Genomic DNA, 26,900 nt, shown 5'->3' on the forward strand with positions numbered 1-26,900 from the left:
TTCTTCTTTAGCTGCACAAGGTGAAGAGACAAAATGTGCTTTTAGAGACTCCTACCAAAATGAACATGGAATTAGTGAAAGTCAGATTTCTCAAGAGAATGGTACAGTTTTATGTATGAAAGGAAGTACCTGCTATGGTCTCTGGGAGAAAACCCGAGAAGGAGAAATACATCTTGTGAAACAAGGTAATTTCAACCATTGTGGTGGTGTTTTATTTTTTTCTATATGATTTGATGTAATATTTTTAATGAAAATCTGCCATGGATTACTAACCTTTTTGGCACAGGAGGTATTTGGGAAATATAGAGTTTATTATGGGAAATTCCCCAGAAATGGCTGCTGTTGAATGTTAGCTTATTCCAAAACATCTATTTATCAGAAACCTATAACCTCTAGCCTCCTGGGATATTTTCTGCTTACATTCTTTTTCCTGAGCAGATGTACAGCTTCAGAACTCTTTAAGATTTTATATCCAGGTGAGATATAAAAGGAACACCACCACAGTATTTATAAGTACATAGATTATACAGTACAGTATAACCTCTGGTCATCACCATAATTCGTTCCATAACTTTGGCCGTAACCTGATTTGATCATGACCCGAACCTAATTTTGGAAATTTGGCACATACAAAAAAAATGGCGCGGAAGGGGAAATGAGCGGGGAAAATTGTGAATTTTTCGATTGGAACCCAATTTGGTCATGACCAGAGGTTCTACTGTACATGGATTGTCGCATCTATTGTTACATTAAAGGCTACAATCTCTAGACCTTTGAGAAATTTTAGTTAGACCTACATTGCTTATAGTTTTGGCTCTTGTTCAAGAATCACTGTTCAATTTGTAATAATCATAAGCCAGGAGCTGATTTATTAAAGTATATAATGAAGAGTGTTATGCTTAACATTCCACTTACTCTTGTTTTGCACAAATGGATAAACATACGAAGCAGGGAATAAGGATCTTGGATTATATCAGAATCAGTAGAGATGATTTCAGTATTCAGAATCATAATCCCAAACTCAGTGTTCTTTAATATGTGCTTTCTAACAAGCTTAATATGCTTGTACAAATGGTGGAACTATGTTATATATGTTCGGTGTTCATATTATAGCTTAGTAAATTAAGATTCCTGGTTTATTATAAGCTAATAAGGCCGCAAATGGAACTCTGTACTGCTGATGTACATACAATACAATTTGTTATTTTATACATATTTAATTTACTGTTGCGAAGTGGTAAACAAACATAAAAATATGTGGTTGTATCAGTGGATTGCTTTTCAAAGTTTTAAAATTTGGTATGATTGGTTGGTTTTGTAAAGGACTAAAGGATAAATTTTCAACTCTGCTTAAAGCTTGAAGAAGAAGGTTTTAATAGTTATATAAGGTGTATGTGATTGCATAGACATTGGTTATATAACAGATCATTGAAGATCAAAATATATGTATATTTTTCAATTATACTAATTAGTTTTTATTCTCTATAAAATCAAATAGCTTCCTAGGTTAGTTTAAAATGCATATTATATTAATTGAGAAAGTCATTTAAAGTGGTTGTTTAAAAACAAGTTGTCCAAACTTTTTTTTAAAAGGTTTTAAAATTTGTAAAGCTATGAGACTGGACTTTGAACCAGGTTCATTCCCTGAAGATATTTGGTAATGCTAGGTGATGGGGATTGAGCAAGTCCCCAGTGTATTTAAAATGTGTAATTCCTTGGTATCATACAGTTCTGGTTTCTTGATACAGTCTAGGATAAAATTGGATGAGTTTGGTTCTTGTTCTCCTTAGAGAGCAAGGACAACAGAGAAAAACACTGCAGAATGAAACAGAGAAACAGCCCTCCACTCAGCATTCTGAATGGAGCACTTTTGAGTATACTTGGCCAGTGAAATATTGTCCTATTTCTCCTCCTGGATAGAAAATGGTTGTTTATGCAGAATACGGTAGGAAGTTATACCTTGAATATGTCAGCAATAATTACCCAGCCTTTTCTCTCACTTTGGGAAAGGTGACTCACAATATGAACTGAATGAAACTGATGTACTATTTTACTTGCCATTTATTTTAGGATGTTGGACTCATATAGGAGATCCCCAAGAGTGTTATGCTGAAGAATGCATAGTAACAACCACTCCTTCCTTGATTCAGAATGGGACATACCGTTTTTGCTGCTGTAGTACCAATCTGTGCAATGTCAACTTCACAGAGAACTTTCCACCACCAGTTCCTATAGATCCAACACCTTCCGGTGAGTTACCCCAGACTGAATTACAATTAGTACAAACAGCAATTGTGATTTAAGGAAAAATATTATTGCTATCATTGTGGAGTTGAGTCCAGATGCTAAAAAAAATCCTATTATTTTTTTGTTGATGTGTAAATGATCCCATATTTATTTCATCCAGAAAAGTACTGAGACTTCTTGGTTACATCTAATACTCTTTATAAAGTTTCATGATACTGTGCTACAATGATGTAAGATGATAACTTTAAATATAGTCTTCAATAAATCTGTTTCACGGGCATTTTGAAGAGTTCATCATATCAGTATAGAACTTTACTTGTGAGGTTGGAATTGTATTTTAAACTTTAAACCTTAGTTTTGAATATTCTTTATTAGATATAATTATTTGTTACTTTAGAACAGTGATGGCTAACTTTTTTGACATCGTGTGCCAAAAGTGGGGGGAGCACGGGAGGTCGTGCATGCGCATGCCTACACCCATAATTCAATGCCCCCTCCCCCCACAGATGCACCTTCCCGTGCCATCACTGGCTTAGAGGAAGGGATTTAATCAGATGATTTCTGGATAAGAAGAAGAAACAGGCCCTTTTTTTGTCAAAAAAAATGGCATGGATAGCCTTTAGGAGACTTATAGAATGCTCCTGGGGGCTGAGGGGGTCAAAACTGAGCAAAAAACTGCCTGTTTTTTTGCTCATTTCTGCCCTCTCCAGCCCCCAGGAGCACTCTGAAAGCCTCCTAAAAGCTATATATGGCCATTTTGGTGAAGGGGACAGGAGGGGATGGGAGGTAAAAAATGCTGTATTCAGTGTATAAGACGCACCCAGATTTTCACCCTCTTTTTTGAGGGAAAAACGTCTGTCTTATACTCTGAAAAATATGGTAAGTCATAAACCAGAATCTAATAGCAAGAGAATAATATTGCTTAATATCTATAATGCCCAGTTAGGTGTCCTTCAACTCATATTTGGAAGAATTAAAATTCCTGTTTCTCCCATTCCTATAGCATTGTACTGGGAGACTGCCTTGTTCTGTTAACAGCAAAATTCAGTGCACATAATCCTCGAGTTAGGAATGTAATGGAGCCTTCTAATTACATTCGTAACTCGAGGATTCATTGGAGTGAATCACATCAAATGAATATGGTCACTCCCTGCTTTCACCCACGCATTTACTAATCGAATGTGTGGCTTGTTAAGTGCACATGAGGTATCTCAGGGTGGGAAAGGCCATGGGGGGGGGGGTAGTGTTGGAACAGGTCACCTGCTGCAGACCATCCAAGGCTTCCCCCGACCCACCGAGATACCTTATGCTCCTTCCCCTGGGAGCATAATTGCTCCCCCCCATCCTGCTGCGTTGGGTCACTTACCTTGTGAAGCAGCAAGCTGTCTCCTCTCCAGCCCCTCTGTTGCAGTTTCATTGCCTGCTGGCAGTCTCAACACAAAAAGCATCTTCCTGTGGAGACTGGGGTCTGTGTGGAATAGGCAGGGCAATGTTGCAATGCTTCTGTGGTCATTCGTAAGTGTGAACAACTGCCATGGTGATGCAACATTCATAACTTAGGGACTGTGTCACAAGTACTTGGGATGGGGGTTATTTTGTAATTTCAAACAGCCGTTAAGTGAATTGTTGTAACTCGAGGATTACATGTACTTTACCACAAGGTTGCTTATTTTCAAGGCATATTCTCATTGGCCATTGTTTGTGTCATTCTTTTTAATTTACAAATCAACATTTTTCTTCATATCTTTCAGAGCATGCTAAGGAATCATCACAGGACTCCCAAGTTAATTATTTGTAGAAATATAATAAAAATGCTGGCATTGGCCTGAGGATAACGAAGGTTGTGATAGGAAGAGAAATTGTCTTCCTTGTATTCTTATTCCCTATTGGCCTTTATTTTAATATTTACATTATTAATGATAGTGGAAGAAACTGACAGTAAATGATATTGACCAGTACTATGGGATAATTCAAGTTTCAGCTGAAAAAAATCCAATATTCTTACTGTTCCCTCTTGGAAACATAAAGATGACTTTGCGAGTAAATAATAAGAAAATAACAGAGTATATGCCCCTTGCACATTGATCTAAAATACATTAATGTATTTGAGGATTGAGTTCTCAGAAATGCTTCCTGCATTGTTAATCTTAATCCTAAAAGCCCTTGGCAGACACATCCTGAATACTAATATGGCCTGTTTCTTATATTCTACACTGTAGGAGAGTATTATCAGTATATGAGTAAAGAAAGGGCCGTAGTGTTAAATACGTGTTGTTCTTAACCAGATACATATTTTGAAAATCCATGCTAATTATTATATTCTCTATAATTCTTATTCATTTTTATGAAATTTGGTAGTTATAATTGAGAGAATGGTAGTGGAATTGAATGTTTTTATTTCTAATTCTGCTTAGCCCTTCCTTAATGTCAGAAGAGAGGCAGCCTGCTACACCATGAAATGCTTCAAATATGATTATCCAAAAGGTGCACCTGTTTTCATCTTAGAGCAACTATGTCTTTAAAGTGTCACAGATAAGTGTGGTATTCCCGCTGCCATGTGCTCAGTTGCCTATTTAGAGATCAAATCCAAAATGCTACCACAGCATTGAGACGTGTTGCATTAATTGGAGGAGGAGAGTGTTCCTTTATTATTGTCTTCCAGTTTTCTTCTTTGTCTGCAGCTCTGAATGTGTCTGGCGGTGACCCTGGTTTCTCTGGCTAGGGAAAATGGTATTACGGCAGCTTATAATCTCATGGGAAATACTTCAAATATAACACCACAATTCATTGAATGGGAAAATGGTATCAGGAGTTAGTTTGAATTTTCACCAAAGGGTAATAATTGCTGTTGCAAGCAGGATGCAGATTATATGGTGGAATACTTTTGTTCCCTAAAATTATTTTTTTCAAGCTTTTCACATTCCTGTGCAATAAAAATTAAGTGAAATGAATAGATTATGAAATGCAAAGTGTTTAAAGTGTGACTATGGTAAAGTTACCTCTAAAGGAAGAAAAACATTCGATAGTAGAACTAATCTAAAACATCTACAAATTTGATTGCCAACATAAGGCATAAATATTTGCCATGGATATAAAATAATCACATACATTTAGCATCTGCTTATAGTCGAGACTAATAATCACCATTTTATGAGAAGGCATTATATAGGAAAGGTCAGCAGCATAATTCTCATGTATGCCAATTACCTACAACACTACTAAGTGGCTTTCAGATGTCGTACATTAGAAAATATATTAAAACTTTCAAAACTCAGCAGATTGTGCAATTTCAAGCATGACAAGAGATCAATACATTTGATCAATCAATCTAAAGATAGCCAGTAGAGCAGAAAACATTGATGTTCTAACCAATACTGAGTTTCATGCAGATTGCAGTTCAGCCTTTCACTGCCATCTCAAAACATTTACATATTCATTTGGCAACTCTGACAGGCAAAAAAAGCCATTGGCAAGACAGGATGATCTAAGTTCATTTAGAAATGTATTTGATGTTCATGAAGAACAATGGAAATGACAGATTTGAAGGGGTAGATAGCAGTTGAGCAGATTATAACTTGTCAACATTACAGAATGGCTAAACTGTGCTGTTTGGCTATCTGAAGATAATCCCTAAATGGTAAATCAGTCACATTCATATTGGTTTAATTCTGAAATATTCTGAATTGTCCTAGAATAAAACAGAGAGCTCTAGTCTTCTGAACCAATCTAAAAGTTTGGATAGTTAACATTCTGTTTCCACCATCTCCCTATTTTCCTAATTGTTGGGAAACCAGCTTCCTGTTGCACCACAGCCACATGGAGAAAGATGAAAATATGATCAGTTAAACTGGATATTATTCTTTGTTGCAAGATAAAATCTTGTGTAAAATTACACAAAGTGTGCGTAATTTTAAAAGGTCGCCTATAATTTAAATTAGTTAGTTTTGGAATTCAGGCTAAAATGTTCAGAGATCTCTGCTTAAAAAAGAGGAATAAGTGTTAATTTAATGTATTATAATGACAACTCAGCAATTAAGTATGTAAATTGGAAAGAATTGGTGCATTATAATTGATATTCTTTATTTAAATGGTCCCCTGTATTTCATTATACATTAAGAAGAAGTACTTTGCTTTAGCGTAAAGTGTTTTTTGTTTCTTGTGTCTTATCTGTTTTAATCTTATTTATATACTACTAAAATTCTTGTGTCTGTAACCGTTAATTAGGCAAAATGGTCCATTTTAGGGCTATTCAATCAAAATAACTCAAATGGGCTAATTTACAGAATGTTTCCAAATTGCAGGAAACATGGAATTGAAATTTGGCAAATTTTATAAAACATTTTGTGACATAAAATTTTTCATAAATCATTTTATGACATAATACATAAAGTGTATAAAAGTGTCCTAAAATATTTCCTGGAGTCAACAGCTGATGTTGACTGTGTTATACAGTTCAAGATGATGTCTTTTCAAGGCATACATCACTGATTATTTCTCTGCATTTTTAAGAACGTTTCAGATGAGAGCAGTACATTAGAAGCTCTGTCATTTTTGAAGGCATCAAGGAATTTGGTAAAAAAAAAAATCTCTGAAATAATAACCCAATGGGCCACAGGTTGTCTAGTGGGTATTTAAAGGGTGACATTATTTCATGCTATTGCAGCTTTTCAAAATTACTTAAAGGAACCTTCTTTCTCCTTCAAAGTAACTAAAAACACGGTCTCACAAATAATTCAAAAATGAAAATCTAAAGGAAAGCTTCTGACTTTGAGGTAAACTTTTGAGTATCCGTCTTTTTGAAGAGCTAGATTTTTAAAGCTACATTTACAATGTATTCTATACAAATTAATATGTGGTCACAGATAAGAAAACTGGTTTGTTTTAATATTTAATGAATTGAAGCACTGTTCCTATTAAAAGCTGAAAATTGTAAATGAAATTCTATCCAACAATATTTTGGATTCATATGAACATTTTTATGAAAGGTAAAATTTTAGCATTAGGGACTGTTTATTATTATTAATAATACATACCAAATAGATTACCTTGGTGATTAAAGGATCCTTGAAACTTTTCTCCTTTATGTTTTCTTCTACATCTTTTTCTTTAAATTTTAGATTTTGTTTGGTTTTCTTAGAAATGTTTATGAAATAAGTGCCTATTTGTTTGAAATGTTTTAACTGATTCCACTTAGATATATAATAAAACCTAATAGTGAAAGTATCAAGAATGGACTAACATTCTAGTGTTGTGTATGCAGACTTTAACTTACATTTAAGAATGTTTTCTCTGGGTTCCTATCAGTTCCATAAACTCCTGAAATAAATGTGTGGATTTGCAAAGTTTCCAGGAAACAAGACAGTGGTGGGTTGTGGATTCCCTTCCAACCAGTACGGTTGGAACGGGCTTGCCAGCATCCATGTGGATGCGCAAAGTGCCTGCGCACACGCATGCAGGGCACGCATGCATCTTGGCGCTTTTGCAAGCCTCTGTGACACTCCAGCTGCTCAGCGGAGTATCGCACAGGCATTGTATGTGATGTGCGTGTGCACGGAAGCGCTGAAGACGTAAAAGGACAGTAAGTGAGGGTGGGCGGGTATCTGGTGCTCCGGGCTGGCTCCAGTACGCCAGTACCGGCGCGTACCCCCTGCAATCCACCACTGAAACAAGAAATCCATTCCATCAGTATTCAATTCATTTAGATAATAGCAAGTAATAGTAGAAATATTCCTCCTTAAAAGCTCCCAAGATGATGGGTACATATACTTTTTTAAAGAACTAGATCTAATGAGCACTATTAATTTGAATTTATTTATTTTTGTTTGTTGTCTTGAAGATCATTGGTGTTTAAGGCCACACTTGGAATAATGCATTCAGTTTTGGTCGCCACGATGTAAAAAAGATGTGGAGAGACTAGAAAGAGTGCAGAGAAGAGCAACGAAGATTAAATATTTATTTCTTAAATATTTATTTCTTAGCCGCACCCTCTCCCGAAGGACTCGGGGCGGCGTACAATGAAACATATGAAATAAATATGTGGACAAAACAAACATATAACAGAGACATATACCGAGACATACACAAGGAGGAGGTCGGCTGATAAATAAAACAATTAAAATACAGTATTTAAAAACCCCTAGATAATTAAATATAATTAAAATACCCAGTAAAAACCCGTCAGGAGCGATATGGTTAGATCAAAGTTGAGCCAGGCCAGCTGCTTGGAATAGGTGGGTCTTAAGCTTAATACGAAAGGAGCGGAGGTCAGAGGTATTCCTAATATCCGGAGGGAGGTCATTCCACAGGGCTGGGCCCGCCACAGAGAAGGCTCTACTCCTAGGCGCCGCCCCCCGACACTGTCTAGTGGACGGCACCTGGAGGAGGCCCTCTCTGTGCGAGCGGATTGGTCGCAGGGATGTATGGGGCAGAATACGATCCCGCAAGTAACTAGGTCCTGAGCCATGGAGCGCTTTAAAGATTATTATCAAAACCTTGAAACGCACCCGATAGACCACAGGAAGCCAGTGCAGCTCGCGCAGGAACGGTGTCACATGGGAGTACCTAGTACTCCCCATAATTACCCGCGTGGCTGCGTTCTGGACCAACTGTAGCCTCCGGGTGCATTTCAAGGGAAGCCCCATGTAGAGAGCGTTACAGTAGTCCAAGCGAGACGTCACCAGCGCATGAGTGACTGTGCGTAAGGCGTCCCGGTCCAGTAGGGGGTGCAATTGGCGCACCAGGCGAACCTGGTGGAACGCCCCCCTTGCCACGGCTGTCACATGGTCATCCATGGACAGCCGGGCATCCAGGAGGACGCCCAAATTGCGCGCCCGCTCCACGGGGGCAAGTTGAATGCCCCCAATGGCCAATGATGGAATTAATTGGCTGAACCGGGGAGCTGGTACCCACAGCCACTCCGTCTTGGAGGGGTTGAGCTTGAGTCGGTTGTCATCCATCCAGATCCGTACGGCTTCCACACACCGGGACATCACTTCGATGGCCTCGTTGGGGTGGTTCGGGGTGGAAAAGTACAGCTGAGTATCATCAGCGTACAGATGGTATCCCACCCCGAAACCACGGATGATCTCACCCAGCGGCTTCATATATGTGTTGAAGAGGAGTGGCGAGAGGACCGACCCCTGTGGCACCCCACAAGTAAGGGGGCGTAGGGTCGACCTCTCTTCTCCTGCCAACACACGCTGCGTCCGGTCAGAAAGGTAGGAGCCGAACCACCGCAAAACGGTGCCCCGGACCCCCAACCCCTCCAGCCGGCGCAGCAGGATACCATGGTCGATGGTATCAAAAGCCGCCGAGAGGTCTAATAGGACCAGGATAGAGGAACAACCTCTATCTCTGGCCCTCCAGAGATCATCCACCAACGCGACCAAGGCCGTCTCCGTGCTGTGACCGGGGCGGAAGCCGGACTGGCGCGGGTCTAGATAATCATTTTCCTCCAGATGTCGTGGAAACTGGTAGGCCACCACACTCTCTACAACCTTCGCCAAAAAGGGAAGGTTGGAGACAGGACGATAATTGGCCAGCTCCAAAGGGTCCAGGGAAGGCTTCTTGAGCAAGGGTCTCACCACCGCCTCTTTCAAGGCGGCCGGGAGAGACCCCTCGCTCAGCGAAGCATTCACTAGGCCCAGGAGCCAGTCTCGTGTAACCTCCCAGGATGCCAGTACAAGCCAGGAGGGGCACGGGTCCAATAAACATGTGGTGGTTCGCAGTCGTCCACGCAATCTGTCCAAATCCTCGATGGCAACCAAGTCAAACTCCTCCCAGATCGATACCTCAAGACTCGCCATGGACGTCTCCATTGGATCACTGACAGGAACCCAATCTCTCCAGATTTGAGCGATTTTATCCTGCAGATATTTACCAAATTCCTCTGCCCTGCCCTGTAGGAGGGCCTCCCGCAGCCTCTGAAACAAGAGGGAGCGGGACACCCGAAACAGGGCGGCAGGGTGGTTCTCCGCGGATGCAATGAGAGTGGCACAATATTGGCTTTTGGCCACTCTCAATGCCACAAGGTACGTCCTTAAATGGGCTCGTGCCTGTGTTCGATCAAATTCGGAGCGAGAGGATCTCCAACGACTCTCTAGACGTCTCTTGCGGCACTTCATCACCCTTAGCTCCTCGGTAAACCAAGGGGCTAGGGTGGATCGTTGCCGCCGGAGAGGCCGCAAAGGCGCCACCCGGTTCAAGGCCCCGGTAGTTGCATTATTCCACGCAACTACCAGGTCCTCTACCCGGGGGCGGGTCAAGGTTACAGGCGGTGGCCCAAGCTCCGTCTGGAACCTATCAGGTTCCATCAGGCGCCTGGGGCGGAACCATCTGGAACTTTCCGGTTCCGCCTCCCCGCAGCGGGAGGTAGCACCAGGGAAGTCAAGACGAAGGAGTGAGTGATCTGACCATGACAGGGGAGTGATGGTTAAGTCCCCTCCTCCCAGATCACTCAGCCACTGGCCAGAGACAAAAACAAGGTCCAGAGTGTGTCCTCCCTCGTGTGTCGGGCCCTGAATCATTTGAGTCAGGTCCATGGCTGTCATGGAAGCCATGAACTCCCGAACCCCCTCTGATGCTTCCCCCATCACTAAAAGTTTGGGGGTCTCAACCGCCACCGATGCGATCAGCTCGAGGAGTTCGGGCAGGGCCGCTGATGTATAGCGAGGAGCCAGGTATACTATCAGCAGGCCCAACTGTCTCCCAGGCCCCCATTTCACAACAAGGGATTCACATCCGGACGTCTGTGGCACAGTAGACTCCCTCGGCTCTAAGTCCTCCCGAATGATTGCTGCCACCCCACCGCCCCTTCCCTGGGCCCGGGGCTGGTGAAATGCTCGGTAGCCTGGTGATTAGGGGACTGGGGACTAAAACATATGAAAAACAGTTGCGGTTGGGTATGTCTAGTTTAATGAAAAGAAGGACAAGGGGAGACATGATAGCAGTGTTCCAATATCTCAGGGGTTACCACAAAGAAGAGGGAGTCAAACTGTTCTCCAAAGCACCAGTGGGTAGAACAAAAAGCAATGGGTGGAAACTAATCAAGGAGAGAAGCAACTGAGGAAAATTTTCCTGACAGTTAGAACAATTAATCAGTGGAACAACTTGCCTCCAGAAGTTGTTGAATGCCCTAACTCTGGGAGTTTTTAAGAAAATGTTGGATACCCATTTGTCTGAAGTGGTGTAGGGTTTCCTGCCTAGGTAGGGGGTTGGACTAGAAGACCTCCAAGGTCCCTTCCAACTTTGTTATTCTATTCTAATATTAGGATGTATTCTTCTTTGGTAGATTATTATTGCTTGCTTGCACATTGGCAAATAATATTTTAAAAGTGTAAATAAAAAGAACATAGCTCAGTTGCTATAGAAACTGTTATCATTTTAGCAGTGAACTGTTATCATTTTAGCAGTGAAGCAGCATTTTGTGTGCTGCATTTTAGTAAGTGCTAGTTCAGTGACAAGTCTAATATTAATTATAATGTATTTTTGTATAAATAGTATTCAGAACAGAATAAATTAGAACGTGTTAGATTAAGAAGAGATGGAGATTTCTTTTTCAGCTATTGTTGAAATCCTTGGATTGACTCACATATATGCAGTCCTGTATTTATTGAGTCAATATGTGATAGTACGTGGATTTGTTTAATGTTCTTTGGTTTGTTAATGAGATGGCAAAATCATTCAAGGCTACCCTGAGGTTTTGTAAAATAGATAGATTCCACATTTCAACAAATACTGTTTTTAGCTGCATGATCTAATTCTTTTTAAGATTGAGGCAAAATAGGGAATAGTGTCTATGAGACAACATTGTTAGATTAGGTTCTGAGCATTGGCTCTTGCTGATACTGAGAAGAACCTGAATGACTTGCTTCCAATGGAATTAGTAAGGCAGAAAACTGATAGGTACAGTTAAAAGTAGTAAGAATGTTGAGAACCAGTTTAGGGGTAGTAGTTAAGGCATCAAGCTAGAAACTAGGAAATTGGTAGTTCTAGTCCTGCCTTAGGCACAAGTCAACTGGGTGACTTTGGACCAGTCATTCTCTCTCAGCTGTGAGAAAGAGGCAAGGTCAAACCATTTATGAAAATGCTGCAACAAAGATTGTAAGGATTAATTCAGGCTGTCACTAGGAGTCAACACTGACGTAGTGGTTAAAAAAAGTAAACCTTTCACACAAATATGGTCTGAAATCTGCAGGGATTTGAGCATTTTTGGTTTTGCTTTGCTTTTGCTCCGTAACTGAAATTAGAATAATAGAATAACAGAGTTGGAAGGGATCTTTGAGATCTTCTATTCCAACCCCTTTCTCAAGTAGGAAACCCTACATTTCAGACAAATGGTCATCCTATCTCTTCTTTAAAATCTCTAGGGTTGGAGCACCACAATTTCTGGAGGCGAGGCATACCACTTATTAATTATTCTAACTGTCAGGAAATTTATCCTTAGTTCTAAGTTGGTTCCATTGATACCAGATTTTATCAGTTGAACAGAAGCATCTTTCCTTATGGAAAAATATAAAATGTTGACAATCTTGAATAGGAATGCCTTTTTTAAAAAGTCTGGCTATAATGCCTGTGGCAAGTGCCAATATCTGACCATTTGCTGTTAGCATCTATGAACAAATGTATAGAAAGAATACACATTCCCACAAATTGTGAGAAAAATATGAATGAAAAGAAAGTTGGGTTTTCCAATGCGTTGTTGCTATTATGATTACAAAAATGATCTCTCGTGGCTAAGGGGATGGAATTTGAAGACACATTTAGTGACTATTTGAAATTGCAATGGCATTGAAAATAGTGACTTATGACACTTAAAATTGTTGCAACATCCCCATAGTCACTGGATCAAAATTCAGGTGCTCTGAGAAGCAAAATTAATATAGAAGCCAGATTCACTTAACAACTGTGTTACTAATTTAACAACTGCAGTGTATACTTAACATCTGTGGCAAGAAAGGTTGTAAAATGGGCTAAAATTGACTTAACAACTGTCTCACTTAGCAACAGAAATTTTGGGCTTAATTGTAGTCTTAAATTGAAGATACCTGTATATGCAATGGTACACAGCTCAAAATAATCCTTAAAGCAAATTAATTGTCTAAGGTGGATATTTAATGCAAGGTAGTATACTAAATTAATTACTTAATTCAGCAGCATACTTTCCTGAGCACCCAGCTAACTACATAAGGCCAGAAAAAGAAAATACTCCTTTAAGGAGCAGTTGACAGATACAGAAGCAATGCCCTTGCTGGTTGTGAAGTTCCTTTGTCCAGATCTGAATATGGTATACTTTTTAATAAAAAGCAGAAGTAAAAGACTGTTAAATCTGTGCTAGATTACAAACCAGTTGTAGTACAAAAGATAAATTGAAAACATTTCTGCCAAAACCAATAACAATAAAGACATCAAATTATTGAAATATTCTACACAGACACAGACACAAATCCATTATTCTGTATAGGAGGCACTACGTTTAAAAAAAACAGTATATTTTGGTTAGTGGAAGAAGAAATGTAATTGTTCTGTCTGAAAATGTGAGGATTTTGGATCAATTCTGCAAAAGAGTAAAGTAATTTTGGCTGGAAGTCTTTTTTAGAGCTTGCCTCTGAGGAAAATATAAATACCGTAATCCTTAAATTATCTTTTAGAATAAAATTGGTGGGGGACCATGGAAAGGGAACCCTGTAGGAAAACTGTGCTTTGCTGCTTGCATATACAGAGTTGTACATTTTTGGAAAAGTAGTACTAGACAAAGGCTGAGTGTAAGCAAGGAAGCAGACGGCCCGCCTCCAGCCAGTGCCCCGGTCTGGCTCCAGGATTTGTAAACAGAAACAGGCCAGGCTCCAATAAGGCAGACAGCGGGTGGCTCTCCCTCCCTCTGATCTGCATGGAGGAAATGCCTACTTGTACAAGCCTTTCTATTACATAAAAGTATGAGTTATTTAAATTGACCAGAACTGCCTTTCTGCGAATGCTGAAAAAGCATGTAGCATTTAACTGCTTAAAGGATCAAAGTATGTTTCCTGAACAATGCTATGAAATGCATGAGATGGTGCCTGTTAATATCTGTAGTTATAAGGATACCCACCTATCCCCTGCCCCAGAATATAAGAATTTTACTATTCTTATATTCTATTTTGTTTCAAAGAAAGTGATATATTGCCATCAGGCAAATGAAACAAAAAACTCCATATCTTGAAAAATCCTAGTCCTTGGTGTAGTTGTATCATTTTTATCAGAGGTTTAAAACTTGCCTAGAGCGATGGTTTCTGAAGTAGTATTGCTTTCAAATTTTCTTCTGACTGCCCTTGGGCATATATGTCCAGAAGGAGGATTGCAACAGCTAAAGAAAATACCTTTGTCGTCATGGGTTTCCTGCCTCCAAGTTCCCTTCTCATGGCCAGCTTTGTATTTCCTCTCAAGATGAAGTTTCCTTTTGCCTGCGCATGTAGGCAGTACATTTTAACCTTCTTAGGACTCCAGATTGGCTAGCAGACAAATCTTGTTATCGAGGAAAAAGATACCGTATTTTTCAAAGTATAAGACTCATCGGAGTATAAGACGCACCTTAATTTTTTGGGGGGGAAAAAAGAAAAAAAGAATTCTACCAGTATCAGAATCAGTGGTGTTCTCACTTCCACTTGGATTTTGATAATGAGCAGTACAGATCTTTTTATCCATTTAAAACAAACCCTATCGCCCTACACACATTTAACTGGAGTGAGTGGGCTGGGGGATGATTTTCATGGAGACAGAAGAGGGACTTGGCACCAAAGGCTCCGCTCCCGAAATGCCCCTGTGTTGCTACCTGTAGGCATTGAAAGCCTGGCTTTCTCGCAAGACCAGATAGATATGTAGCACTTCAGTCCTCCTAAATGCTCCCATCTCGTAAACATGGTGCCGGCAAGCCCCCTGTATCTTTGCTGCCTCAGTTGGAGCCTGATTCCGCAAGCGGCCCAGGGAAGCGTGGAGGTCGGGAATCGGTTGGCGAAGTGGGTGCTGCGTAGGAGGTGTAAGGCAAGTTGGCTAGCAGCTCTGCCTTCCCCTTTTCTAGATGACCCAGGCGGAGGGCAATCAGCTTCTGCTCCTGGCCCAGGAGGAAAGAGGTGAGTCTGCGGAGGAAGAGGAGGAGGGTGCGTGGCTATGTGATGTGCAACGGGGAACCGGGAAGGAAAACATTTTCAGGTGGCAGCACTGGCTGTATGCCCCATTTTTGGATTCAAGGAGGGGATCGCAGTGCTGCCGCCTGAAAATGCTTTCCTCCCCGAATTGGGCGGAGGCCAAAAAAGTGGCTAACTGCCTGAAAAACGCCATTCCAGTGGACAGGGATTGCCAAAAACAAGCATTGCTTTTTTGGTCTCCACACGCTGAAACCACCCTCCTGCATTTCATGAGGGCAAGTGGCTCCATGAATTGCATCAGGGAATTGGGCCAACGGGTGGCGATGGCTGGAAAGGAGAAACATTTCACTTTTGGGGCTCGGCTCTCGGGAGGGCTTAAGTGGTGGTGGCGTCATCCCCTCACATTGCTGGTGAATGAAGTCATCGTGACCATTGTCTCTCCTGAGCTGCCTGTCAAGTCTCTGAGGCACCTGCTGCCTGCAGGAGGAGGAGGAGGAGAGGCGGAATAAAGCAGTGCCACCTTAAACCAAAGCCTTTGAGTAACTGGGAAAGAAAGCCGTGCTTGGAACTTGCTGAAAGCCACCGCTCAAAAAGCGCAGCTTTCTTTCCCAGTTACTTAGAGGCTTTGGTTGAAAGTGTTGCTGCTTTACGCCGCTCACCGCCTCCTCCTGCAAGGAACAGGTACCTCAGAGACTCGGTGGGCGCTGCGACCTGAAAATGTTTTCTTCCCCAGTTCCCTGTTGCACATTGCAGAGCCGCGCACCATCCTCCTCCTCCTCCGCAGGCTCACCTCTTTCCTCCTGGGCCAGGAGCAGAAGCTGACTGTCCTCTGCCTGGTTCATCTGGAAAAGGTTAATGACATGCCAGTGATTCTAGTGTGTCAGTATAAAATAATAATCTCTGTTATTTCACAGTACAAACTAAGATACAAATGATAATAGTTCATTTCAGGTAAAATGGTAACCACAGGCTTAAAGTGATAGATGCTTCCTATCTTTATTAAGTAATTATGAAAGCCATAATCGGTGTTAATGGAGTTTGAAAGCTTTTGGAATTTATTAGAAGCATGCCTATTTCAGTTTTTGTTCAAAAACAACTATTATTTCAATTATTAGCTGGTTTTGCAGAGACAACCTTATATTTGTATAAACAAAAATATTTTTTATTATACATGGATATTTTTATTTTGTCCTTTCTCTATTCTGTTTTATTATTCCTTTATTAGGAATAATAATTAAGGCTAATCTTGTTTTAATCCATGTCAAAGGAAATACTATAAAATACTGAGTAAAAAGATTACCAACTTCTGCACTGCCACATTCATTGTTTTCTTATTTTGAATCAAAGTGAAACTTGTGGAACTAGCCATCTGTCAAGATCATCTGCCAATCAATAAAGTTTTACTTATTATTTAGTTATTTATTTACTTGAACTTTAGTCTTGGTCACAAAACTAGCTGCCTATATTCATTTATTATTTTAGTGGTTTGCATTATTGCAGCATTTGGGAACTTGCACTGTTATGAGATTCTGTGTTTTCTCTTAATTTAAAAGCTAGAGTAAAATGGTCATAAAGGTTGCAATCCATTGCTTATTTACTGCTTGGATTTAATTCTTAATAGTTATGCATAGACTAATTTAATAGATTGTGGACTTAGCTATGCTTATCTGTGTTGCATGATTGCTGAATTTCACTCTGTTATGAGCAGTTGAAGCAAAGTATTAGAGTAGTCCTCGACTTACAGCCACAATTGGGACCCAGATTGCTATTGCTAAGCAAGTCAGTTGTTAACTGAGTTGTGCCCGATTTATGATCTTTTTGCCACAGTTCAGCAAATCACTGCAGTTGTTAAATGAATCATGAATCATTAAGTGAGTCTGGTTTCCCCCATAGACTTTGCTTGTTGGAAGTTGCCTGGGAATGTAAAAAATGGAGATCATGTGACCCTGGGATTCTGCAACTGTCATAAATATATATGTGTTGCCAAGCCCCCAAATTTTGACACCTGACGGTGGGGTTGCTGCAACAGTTATAAGTGTGAAGATTGGTTGTAAATCACATTTTTTCAGTGCCATTCTGACTTTGAATGGTGGCTAAATGAATGGCTGTAAGCAACCCTAACCTGTACAGGATTATTAGATAGTTAATGGGAAGCACTTAAAGACATAATATGCTACAGAACTCCTAAATAGTAGTATTAACTTTTATAAGGATCAAATTGCCTGGCAAAGGAGCACCATGTTAGGGGCAGCAAATCAGGTTCTGTATCAAATAGTAAAAATGTCTTTAGAAGTCACTGGGTTAAATGGGTGCAGGATATGTACATAGATTGGAGAATATATATAAATCCAGTTTCAGACTCCTTGATGCACAAAAACATTTTCCAAACATCTAGTCAGAACATTGGCACAAGAATGAATGAAGGAATGAGAACAAAGAAGAATGCCAGCATTTGGAAGAGAACACGTACTGTATCCAGTGTGATCTAATCTTAAGGACTTGCTCAGTATCTTATACAACTAATAGTTCCAGCTCACAGAAAAATCTTTTCTTTGTCTTTCTTTGTTATTTTTTTTGCTCTGTGAGAGGAAATCTCTCTCAGGAGATTTATGCCCTTGTGACAGTATGCAGATAGAAACAATGGGACTACATACTTTTGTTTTGCAGTTTTATGGTAATATATGTCATTTTTATTTGCTATCACGGAACTTGTTTATCTTTCTGTTTTTTAATCGGTCAATGACTATAATCAAGTTTACTTCTGTTTCTATTACTAGTAGTAGCAGTAGTGATATATGTGTCAACTTGCAAAGCCTCCACTACAATATGTAGTTCTGTTTGAATGCCATGGTCACTCAATCCAATTATATATTTTTTATACTTTTAATTATACTGATAGTAATTCATTTATAAAATGGAGTATTGCTCTATGCAGCAACATGTAATTTAATTTTGGTAGATATATTACTAACTCCTTTGTAAGTATATAGATACTAAGCTTTAGTGAACTTGCGTCTGTTATTAAAACAGTGCTCTTTAATCTTATTTGTAATTGATAATTATAAGTTTTTTTTAATAGTTCTTTTATTAATTGAATTTTTGCTTTTATATAGCATTCTAATGTTGTAGATTGCATTTTATTTCCAATTGCTGTGGGAATGATACTAGTCAAAACACATATTATTTTGTTTCATTACTGTATCATATATAATTATATAGTTATGCATATAATTATATAATCATTACACATACACAAATTGACTTTGTAAGACCACCATAGCTACGTGTGTTTAGATATGTGGACTACCAAATGTCTTGCTAATCACTGAAGATTTTTTGGCATTTTCAGGCTGAAAAAGTTGCAATTCTGTTCTAGACATCTAGATACTTTTAGATGTCTAGAATTTTCAAGCATTTTAATTAGAAAGTTGTCATTAATTCATTTTATATAGTATTTTTTGAATAAGAAGTATTGGCCATTACTTAGCATGTTATTGAATCAATTCCCCATGGAAATAGAAGCAATTCACCATGGAAATAGAAGCAAACAACCAACTTCCCTTTCTGGACATCCTAATCTACAAAAAACCCTATGGCTCCCTAGGACACACCATCTACCGGAAAAAACACACACCAACCGCTACTTAAACGCACAATCCCATCGCCACCCTGCACAGATCAACTCTGTAGCCAAGACCCTCATCTCCAGAACCAAACGCCTAGCCCACAAAGACCACCTGAAAACTGAATTACACACTCTCACAAACGTATTAATCTCCAACGGATTCCAAAAAAAAACAATTACCAAACTAATCCAAAGGGAGACTCCCCCCCCAAAACCAAGACACAGAACATGACAACGGCATCGCCCTCCTTCCTTACATCAAAGGCACCACAGATAAAATTCTCCACAAACACAATATCAACAGCCTTCAACACTGACCAAAAAATAGCCAACATCTTAAGAAACCCCAAAGACAAAATCCAGCTAGAAAACCAAGGAGTCTACGAAATATCATGCAAAATCTGCCCTGCAACATACATAGGACAAACGAACAGGAGAATAAATGCACGCATCGCAGAACACAAGAACACAGTAAGAAAAAAAGAAAAAACTTCCTCCCTTTTCCAGCACCTTAAAGCTACAGGACATGAAATCAACTTTGAAGGAGCCAGGTTAATCTCCAAAACAGAATGTCAGGGGGGAAAAAATGCCCTGGGGAAATCTGAGATCAATGGACCGTGGCTGATTCCCTTCCGCATATCTTTTGAGATATTGAGAAAAATAAAAGTCTTCAAAAGTATTCTAATTAATAAACAAACTTTAATAATAAAATAAAAAGTAAATGAAACAGAAATAACTAATGGTTACATTTTGATAATGAAAGCTACGTCTGCCAAGCTGGCTGCCGAACAAAGAAGAAAGAGAATTTTTTTGGAATGTGTAACGCATGCGCAGTAAATCACTTTCAGATAAGAACTTTTTGTTTTATGACCTGCGCAATAAAGCTTTCTTAGTTTAACTCTTGAGTGTCAGTTTAGGCAGTTCAGGCCTAGCAAACCTTTTAACATCGTGACACAGAACACCTCAACAAGAGAATAATTATGGATGCTATCGAAATAGAGAAACAGCCCCACAACATGAATAAACGTGACTATACCTCCCACCTACCAGACATCTGGAAACCAGCCCTAGTCAACAAACGAGCCCTACCCACCACCCAGGCTGTTACAACACGAAACAACAATAGACACACAGCCAGCACCAATCAGCACCAATCTACCAATCATGATACAACCACACAACCAATCATTCTACTTACTGAAACAAAGCCAGTAGTCCACACACACCCCACCAAGATTTATAGAAAGACGGCAGCTCTGATCACACTTTAAACCCAAAACCCAGCCTGAAGATGGCGAGTAAAACCTCGCTGAAACGTTGCCAAGACAATCTCAATCTTACATGGGAAAGGACCCGAATACCAGAATAGAATAGAATAGAATAGAACAGAACAGAACAGAACAGAACAGAATTCTTTATTGGCCAAGTGTGATTGAACACACAAGAAATTTGTCTTTGGTGCATATGCTCTCAGTGTACATAAGGAGAATAAAATACATTCATCAAGAATAAAAAGACATAACACAGTGATAGTCAAGGTTACTAATAAGCTATCAAATCATACTAGGAAACAAATAAGAACAATATAAATTGAAAGATATAAACAACATGGTTCTAGTCATAAATGGGGAGAGATAGATACTAGCGACTTTCAGGAGGCTTCCCTGAAGCCTTCGGAGCACTCAAAACGACCCTCTGAGCAAACCGGAAGTGACTTCCTGTTTGCTCGGAGGGTCGTTTTGAGCATTCCGAAGGCTTCAGGGATGGTCCGGAGGCCTCCCAGATGCCTTCGGAGCGCTCAAAACGACCCTCCGAGCAAACCAGAAGTGACTTCCTGTTTGCTCGGAGGGTCGTTTTAAGCGTTCCGAAGGCTTCAGGAAAGCCTCCGGACGGTCCCTGAAGCCTTCGGAGCACTCAAAACGACCCTCTGAGCAAACCAGAAGTGACTTCCTGTTTGCTCGGAGGGTCGTTTTGAGCATTCCGAAGGCTTCAGGGATGGTCCGGAGGCCTCCCAGATGCCTTCGGAGCGCTCAAAACGACCCTCCGAGCAAACCAGAAGTGACTTCCTGTTTGCTCGGAGGGTCGTTTTAAGCGTTCCGAAGGCTTCAGGGAAGCCTCCGGACGGTCCCTGAAGCCTTCGGAGCTCTCAAAACGACCCTTCGAGCAAACTCGAAGTCCATTCCCAAACTTCCGGTTTTCCCATAGGGCCGTTTTTTTACCCTCCAGAGGCTTCATGGAAGTACATGAAGCCTCCGAAGGGCCTCCGGGGGGGAGCGGGGGAGGCTCTTTTCGCCCTCCCCAGGCTCCTATAAAGCCTCTGGAGCCTGGGGAGGGCAAAAAATGGTTTTAAAAAAGGGTGAACTCAGCTGGCCAGCGCGCTTATGCGCACTGGCCAGCTGACAGGGCAGCGCCTCGCATGCCCTGACAAATGGCTCCACGTGCCACCTGTGGCACACGTGCCATAGGTTCGCCATCACTGCTCTATAGGCTTCTCAAGCTAGTTGTCTAATTTAGATTTGGGTATATTAGAAGACAAAGATATCATAAGAGGAATTAGCCCCAAATTTCCAGTACCCAATAAACTCTTGCATTCATCTATTCAAGCAACTTTCTGTAAGGAATTTATCATAAGCATTTCTCATCCGTTTGGAGATATGTACTAATTACAACACATGGTTAACATTCCAGTTAAAACAGCACATTCTAAAACATCAAAACATTAAATTATAGAATGGAAGAAAGCAAGAAAATAAATCAAATTGAAGGCATGGTGGCAAATCTTGGCTTTGGTAGCATGCTAAAATGTCAGTAAAGAAATAACTAATTTGACTTTTCAGACAAAGAAGTTTCTCAGCCTACATGTTGCAAAAATCATCGTGTTTTAGGTGTTTTAGACTTGATAGGCAATGAGTAGCAGTTTCAGTTGGGCAGAGAAATAAATTAGCTATGAAGGCAGCTTTTTGGCCAGTGGAATTTTCTATCATCTAGAAGCAAAAATACTCTTTTATCCTTTGGAATGTCTTGTTAGGTCAATGTATGTCTATAATAATATACGATGGAACACCTGGGTAAAAAAGAAAAAGCTTACAAAAAAATAAAGCAGCACTGGCAATTCAGCTACACCGCCCCGAGTCCCTTTGGGGAGAGGGGGCGGTATAAAAATCTAAATAAAAGTAAAAAGTAAAGTAAAGCTAGCTGAATTCTTCTTGACATTTGTTACATATTTATTAGTAGTCAAGCTTATTTTCATAGATTGCTGAACTGTATTTAATTGCTCATTTAAATACATGAAATTTGCCCTTGGGTATTAAAGTATTGGGTTGAAGGTTGAGACAGCAATGACAAAAAGTTGTATATGTGAAGAGAAAGATTTTAATGGCCCCCCGGTGTTTATCAGCACATGTATAAAAAAGAGAGGGTAATTGATGGGAGTAAGGCAAGTTGCCTGGAAGGTTGTATCTGCCAAGAACTTGTCAGAACTTATATATTCTTATTATGATCTAGACTATGAGTCAGAGAAGATAAGGGGAAAAGATACATGTCAGTTTGTGATTAGAGTATTAGGAAATTAAAGTATACTCTTTTCAGATTCAAAATCAGATTCTCTTGTCATCACTACTAAAATGGAGCAACTGGTCTACTTGCATAGGCCAAACTGCCCAACATTCTGTAGTTTGTAGCATGCAGAATGGGGGGAAAATCTATATACATGGGTGAAAAATGTTTTTTTTGCCAGCTGTTTAATGTGCTTCTGTTATGATTGGAATTTATTATTCTCTGTTTATATAGATCTAAATTTAGAATAGTAAGTTGCAATCATATCGGAAATAAAATAAAATAAAACTTTATTTAAATTGCACTGCTCATCCTTGCTTTCCTCTAACTGCAGCAGAAACACATCCCAGTAATGTCTTTAATGCTATGTTCTGATGATGTGCTTTTGTCTCATCCCACAGTTGAGACATCTTTAGTTTTTCCCATTTCTCAAGCACTAGTTTTTTACATTGTTTTTGAGGATGCTATCTAGGCCACTTCATCAAGAACATGGTTGGTGATAGTGTCGGATCAGATCTGCCTATCTCCTCTTCAGGCTGTTGTAGCTACCCCTCTCACATTTGGTCACTTACAACTGCCTTCTGTGGTCATTTGAGCCTGGTCTTTTGCAGCAGGGACCAGACACTGGTTTTCAGAGACTTCTAACTGCATCCTGGTTTCTGAATCTATTCTGGTCTTATGCAGGTTACCTATTTAACACCTCTTGAAAAATTATGTTTAAAAAACAAGACTAGCAGTAGAGCAAAGGTGTCAAAATGGTGACTTAAGGGCCAGATGCATCACATGCAGACCGTGTCAACCCTGGCTCTGCAAAGGCAAAAATTGTCACAATATGTCATGTGATGCAATCAAGTTTGACACCCAAATTGCTGCACAATTTGATTTAACCTGAGAAAAAGAGCTTGGTTGCTGGTCAGTCATGATTGGGTACATTACAGGTTTTCTGCTGCTTCTGACAATAGATGGTTTGCATGGCTGAACCTTTTACTGGTTATCTGAGCTTGGTGGGACCATGGCATTCCCCAGCTCATTCTTGTTTCATGATGGACCATGGGGTTCTTATGGATGTTTCTGGCCACAGGAAAAGAACTAGACCTGCTCCTGTTAGTGTCATTCCCTTACATTATATGTCAGGAATGAAGTTCTGTGCTCTTCCTATATACCTGCAACCTGTCATCTTGGTGTTTTTGGATACAGGTTTAGCATTCTTTCAGAAGGCATGGCCATAGACATGGATATCTCTTTATGTTTGCAAGTTAGCAATTGGACAGTGGTCTCAAATGTGATCTTTAACTATCTATAGGATCTATAGATACTATCTATAGGATCTATATATTTTAGGCCCTGTGTTTTAGACCCAGTACTCTTCAACATCTTCATCAATGATTTGGATGAGGGAATAAATGAATAAACTCATCAAATTTGCAAATTACACCAAGCTGGCAGGAGTAGCCAACACTCCAGAAGACAGGCTTAAGATACAGAAGGATCTTGACAAACTTGAACATTGGGCATTATATAACAAAATGAAATTCAATGGTGAAAAAGTAAGGTTCTACATTTAGGCAAGAAAAACAAAATGCACAGGTACAGTATAGGTGGTACCTTGCTCAATAGTAGTAACTGTGAGAGGGATCTTGGAGTCCTAGTGGACAACCATTTAAACATGAGCCGGCAGTGTGCAGCAGCTGCCACAAAAGCCAACACAGTTCTAGGCTGCATAAACAGAGAGATAGAATCAAGATCACGTGAAGTGTTAATACCACTTTATAATGCCTTGGTAATGCCACACTTGGAATACTTCATTCAGTTTTAGTTATCACGATGTAGAAAAGATGAGACTCTAGAAAGAGTGCAGAGAAGAGCAACAAAGATGATTAGGGGACTGGAGGCTAAAACATATAAAGAATGGTTGGTGGAACTGGGTATGTCTAGTTTAATAGAAAGAAGGACTAGGGGAGACATGATAGCAGTGTTCCAATATCTCAGGGGTTGCCACAAAGAAGAGAAGTCAAGTTATTCTCCAAAGCACCTGAACAAGAAGAACAAGAAGCAATAGGTGGAAACTAATCAAGGAGAGAAGCAACTTAGAACTGAGGAGAAATTTCCTGACAGTTAGAACAATTAATTAGTGGAACAGCTTGCCTCCAGAAGTTGTGAATGCCCCAACACTGGAAGTCTTTAAGAAGATGTTGGATAGCCATTTGTCTGAAACGGTATAGGGTTTCCTGCCTGGGCAGGGGGTTGGACTAGAAGACCTCTAAGGTACCTTCCAATTCTGCTATTGTATTGTATTATATAGAAAACCTAAATATTTATAATTCTCTTTCAATATATTTTTTAAATTAACAGAACAAGAAATGTATAGACATTTAAAAATCCATATTATTTACAGTTTTATATTAACAAATTATAAAATTGTTAAATTAATTTTACAATACTGGATGTTATACTTGTGTATTCTGTTTTATTACATTGTTTAATGCTTTTTTTGCAGAATGCATTCTTGAAGCAAAATTCTTTTGAATGGAGGGAATTTAGTCAGTTGTAGAACAAAATCATTTAGTTAAATCTGAAAAGCCAAAGAGTTTAATAGTAATTATTTTTTCCCAGTTTATTGACTCTAAACCAGAAATACAATAATTGCAACAAGACGTCAGTTAAAATTCTTGGTTACAGAGTAAATTTAGCTAGCCTTTCTTTGCAATGGATTTCTGATGTATCCTTTATTTTGTAGATTCTTACAGAATGGTAGAATTATAATGAAATTAAGCTTAATTTTGGCTTTAAAAATAACTCAGTTTGTTCTAATTATGAAATAATCTTATTAAAGCCCAGTAGTATATCACAATTCCCTGCTTCTTTGAGATTGTTTCAATGTTATATAAGAATATGAAGACAAAATGAATTTAATTTGTCTAACCCAATAGAGTGCCAATTTAGTATGGGAGCAGGTTTGATACCTGAAGACCATAAGTTCTAGTCCTGCATTAAACACAAAGCCAGCTGAATGAGTCAGATTTATTCACTGTCTCACAGCACAAGGAAGACGGCAATGGCAAACCAACTCCAAAAATCTTGCCTAAAAACTGACTGACTGACTCAAATACACACGCACACACCCAAACAGTCTCAATATAATTCAAAGTAGTTTGGTAAACATGGGAACATTTCTTTACGGAGCAATTCTGCCAACATCATTTTAAAAAAACAGTCATTTCATTAATGGTAGATGTGCAATTTCAAAGTACCATCTGTCCTGTATTCTAGGAGGGGGGCGGAATTGAAGTTAATTCTCCTTCACCATCTTTTTAGATTTAAAGCTAAAAAAAAACTTTAGATAAGAACTGTCTCCTCTTTAAATTAAAAAGTAATTAAATAAAAAATTGCAGTTGGCATTGAAATATATCTACAGAAGCTAAATTGGTTCCAAATGTAAAGATACTAATATATTTTGGAAGCCGTGCATTTAAAAAGAGAAAAAACAGGAAAATGGTAAAGACTGGCAAATAGATTTGTCCATTTATTTATTACATTTCTATTCTGTCTTTCCTCCAGAGGACTGAAGTACAAGGGCAAGAAGAGGGACACATAGTTTAATCTGGCCAGAATAATCTAGCTGTCTCCAAAGAGGTGATTCCATGTACACAATTTGTGTTCCTTTTGGAATTTGTATTGAGGACACTTGGTTAGTTTTCATTAATGCAGTTCAGAGAGGTAAAGGTGGGAACAGTAGCTAGGGCCTCTAGAAACAAATTGTTGCAATCCGGGGCTGTTTGGAGGGGAGGCAAAAAAGGGTGGAACTGATTATGGGGAAGGAGAGAATGAACCTAGTTTGCCTAGTTTGAGGTTCCCTTCACATGTGTAAAAAAATTATCCCTCTGAACAATGTCAAAAAGAAATCAATTCTGGCCTTACTGTAATGTCACCACCCACACAATAACATCAGCTACAGCTTCTCCCATTGTAGGGAGAGAGAGTTGCATCCCTCCAACTTTAGGAATGTTGCATGTCCTTAATGTAAGACCAAAGTACTGTAGGAACATTTCTTCCACACAGAACATTTTGCAAACTGTCTTGACTACCATTAATCTTTCAGAAAATGCTACTTGCCTTATTTTCTCATAGTAATTCAGTTCAGACCCAGTACCTGCAATGGTAAAAAAAAAAATGACTTTCAGTGCTTCTTTGTTTTGTTACACTATAAGCTGATCCATAACTAGACATTGAAAATTGATTTGTAATTTCTTGTAATTGTATTATTTGTTTACTTTCATATTGATTCAGTTTAGTTGGCTTTTGTGACACCTGTTGTTTATGTAGTTTGTGTAATCCAAAGAAATAACATTCCT

At 39.5% G+C, this 26,900-nt stretch overlaps 1 protein-coding gene across 2 annotated transcripts in view; it reads left to right on the forward strand.

Moving 5' to 3' along the window:
• The window catches only part of BMPR2 (bone morphogenetic protein receptor type 2), an 85,423-nt gene that overhangs the window by 27,541 nt on the left and 30,982 nt on the right, over window positions 1–26,900 (forward strand). For both annotated transcript variants that reach the window (XM_081938667.1, XM_081938668.1), the window contains exons 2-3: window positions 12–185; window positions 2,071–2,250. In XM_081938667.1, the coding sequence (XP_081794793.1) occupies window positions 12–185; window positions 2,071–2,250 (354 nt within the window). The remainder of the gene's footprint in view (window positions 1–11; window positions 186–2,070; window positions 2,251–26,900) is intronic.

Source organism: Natrix helvetica (assembly GCF_964273705.1).
Source record: "Natrix helvetica genome assembly, chromosome: 1".
NCBI lineage: Eukaryota > Metazoa > Chordata > Lepidosauria > Squamata > Natricidae > Natrix > Natrix helvetica.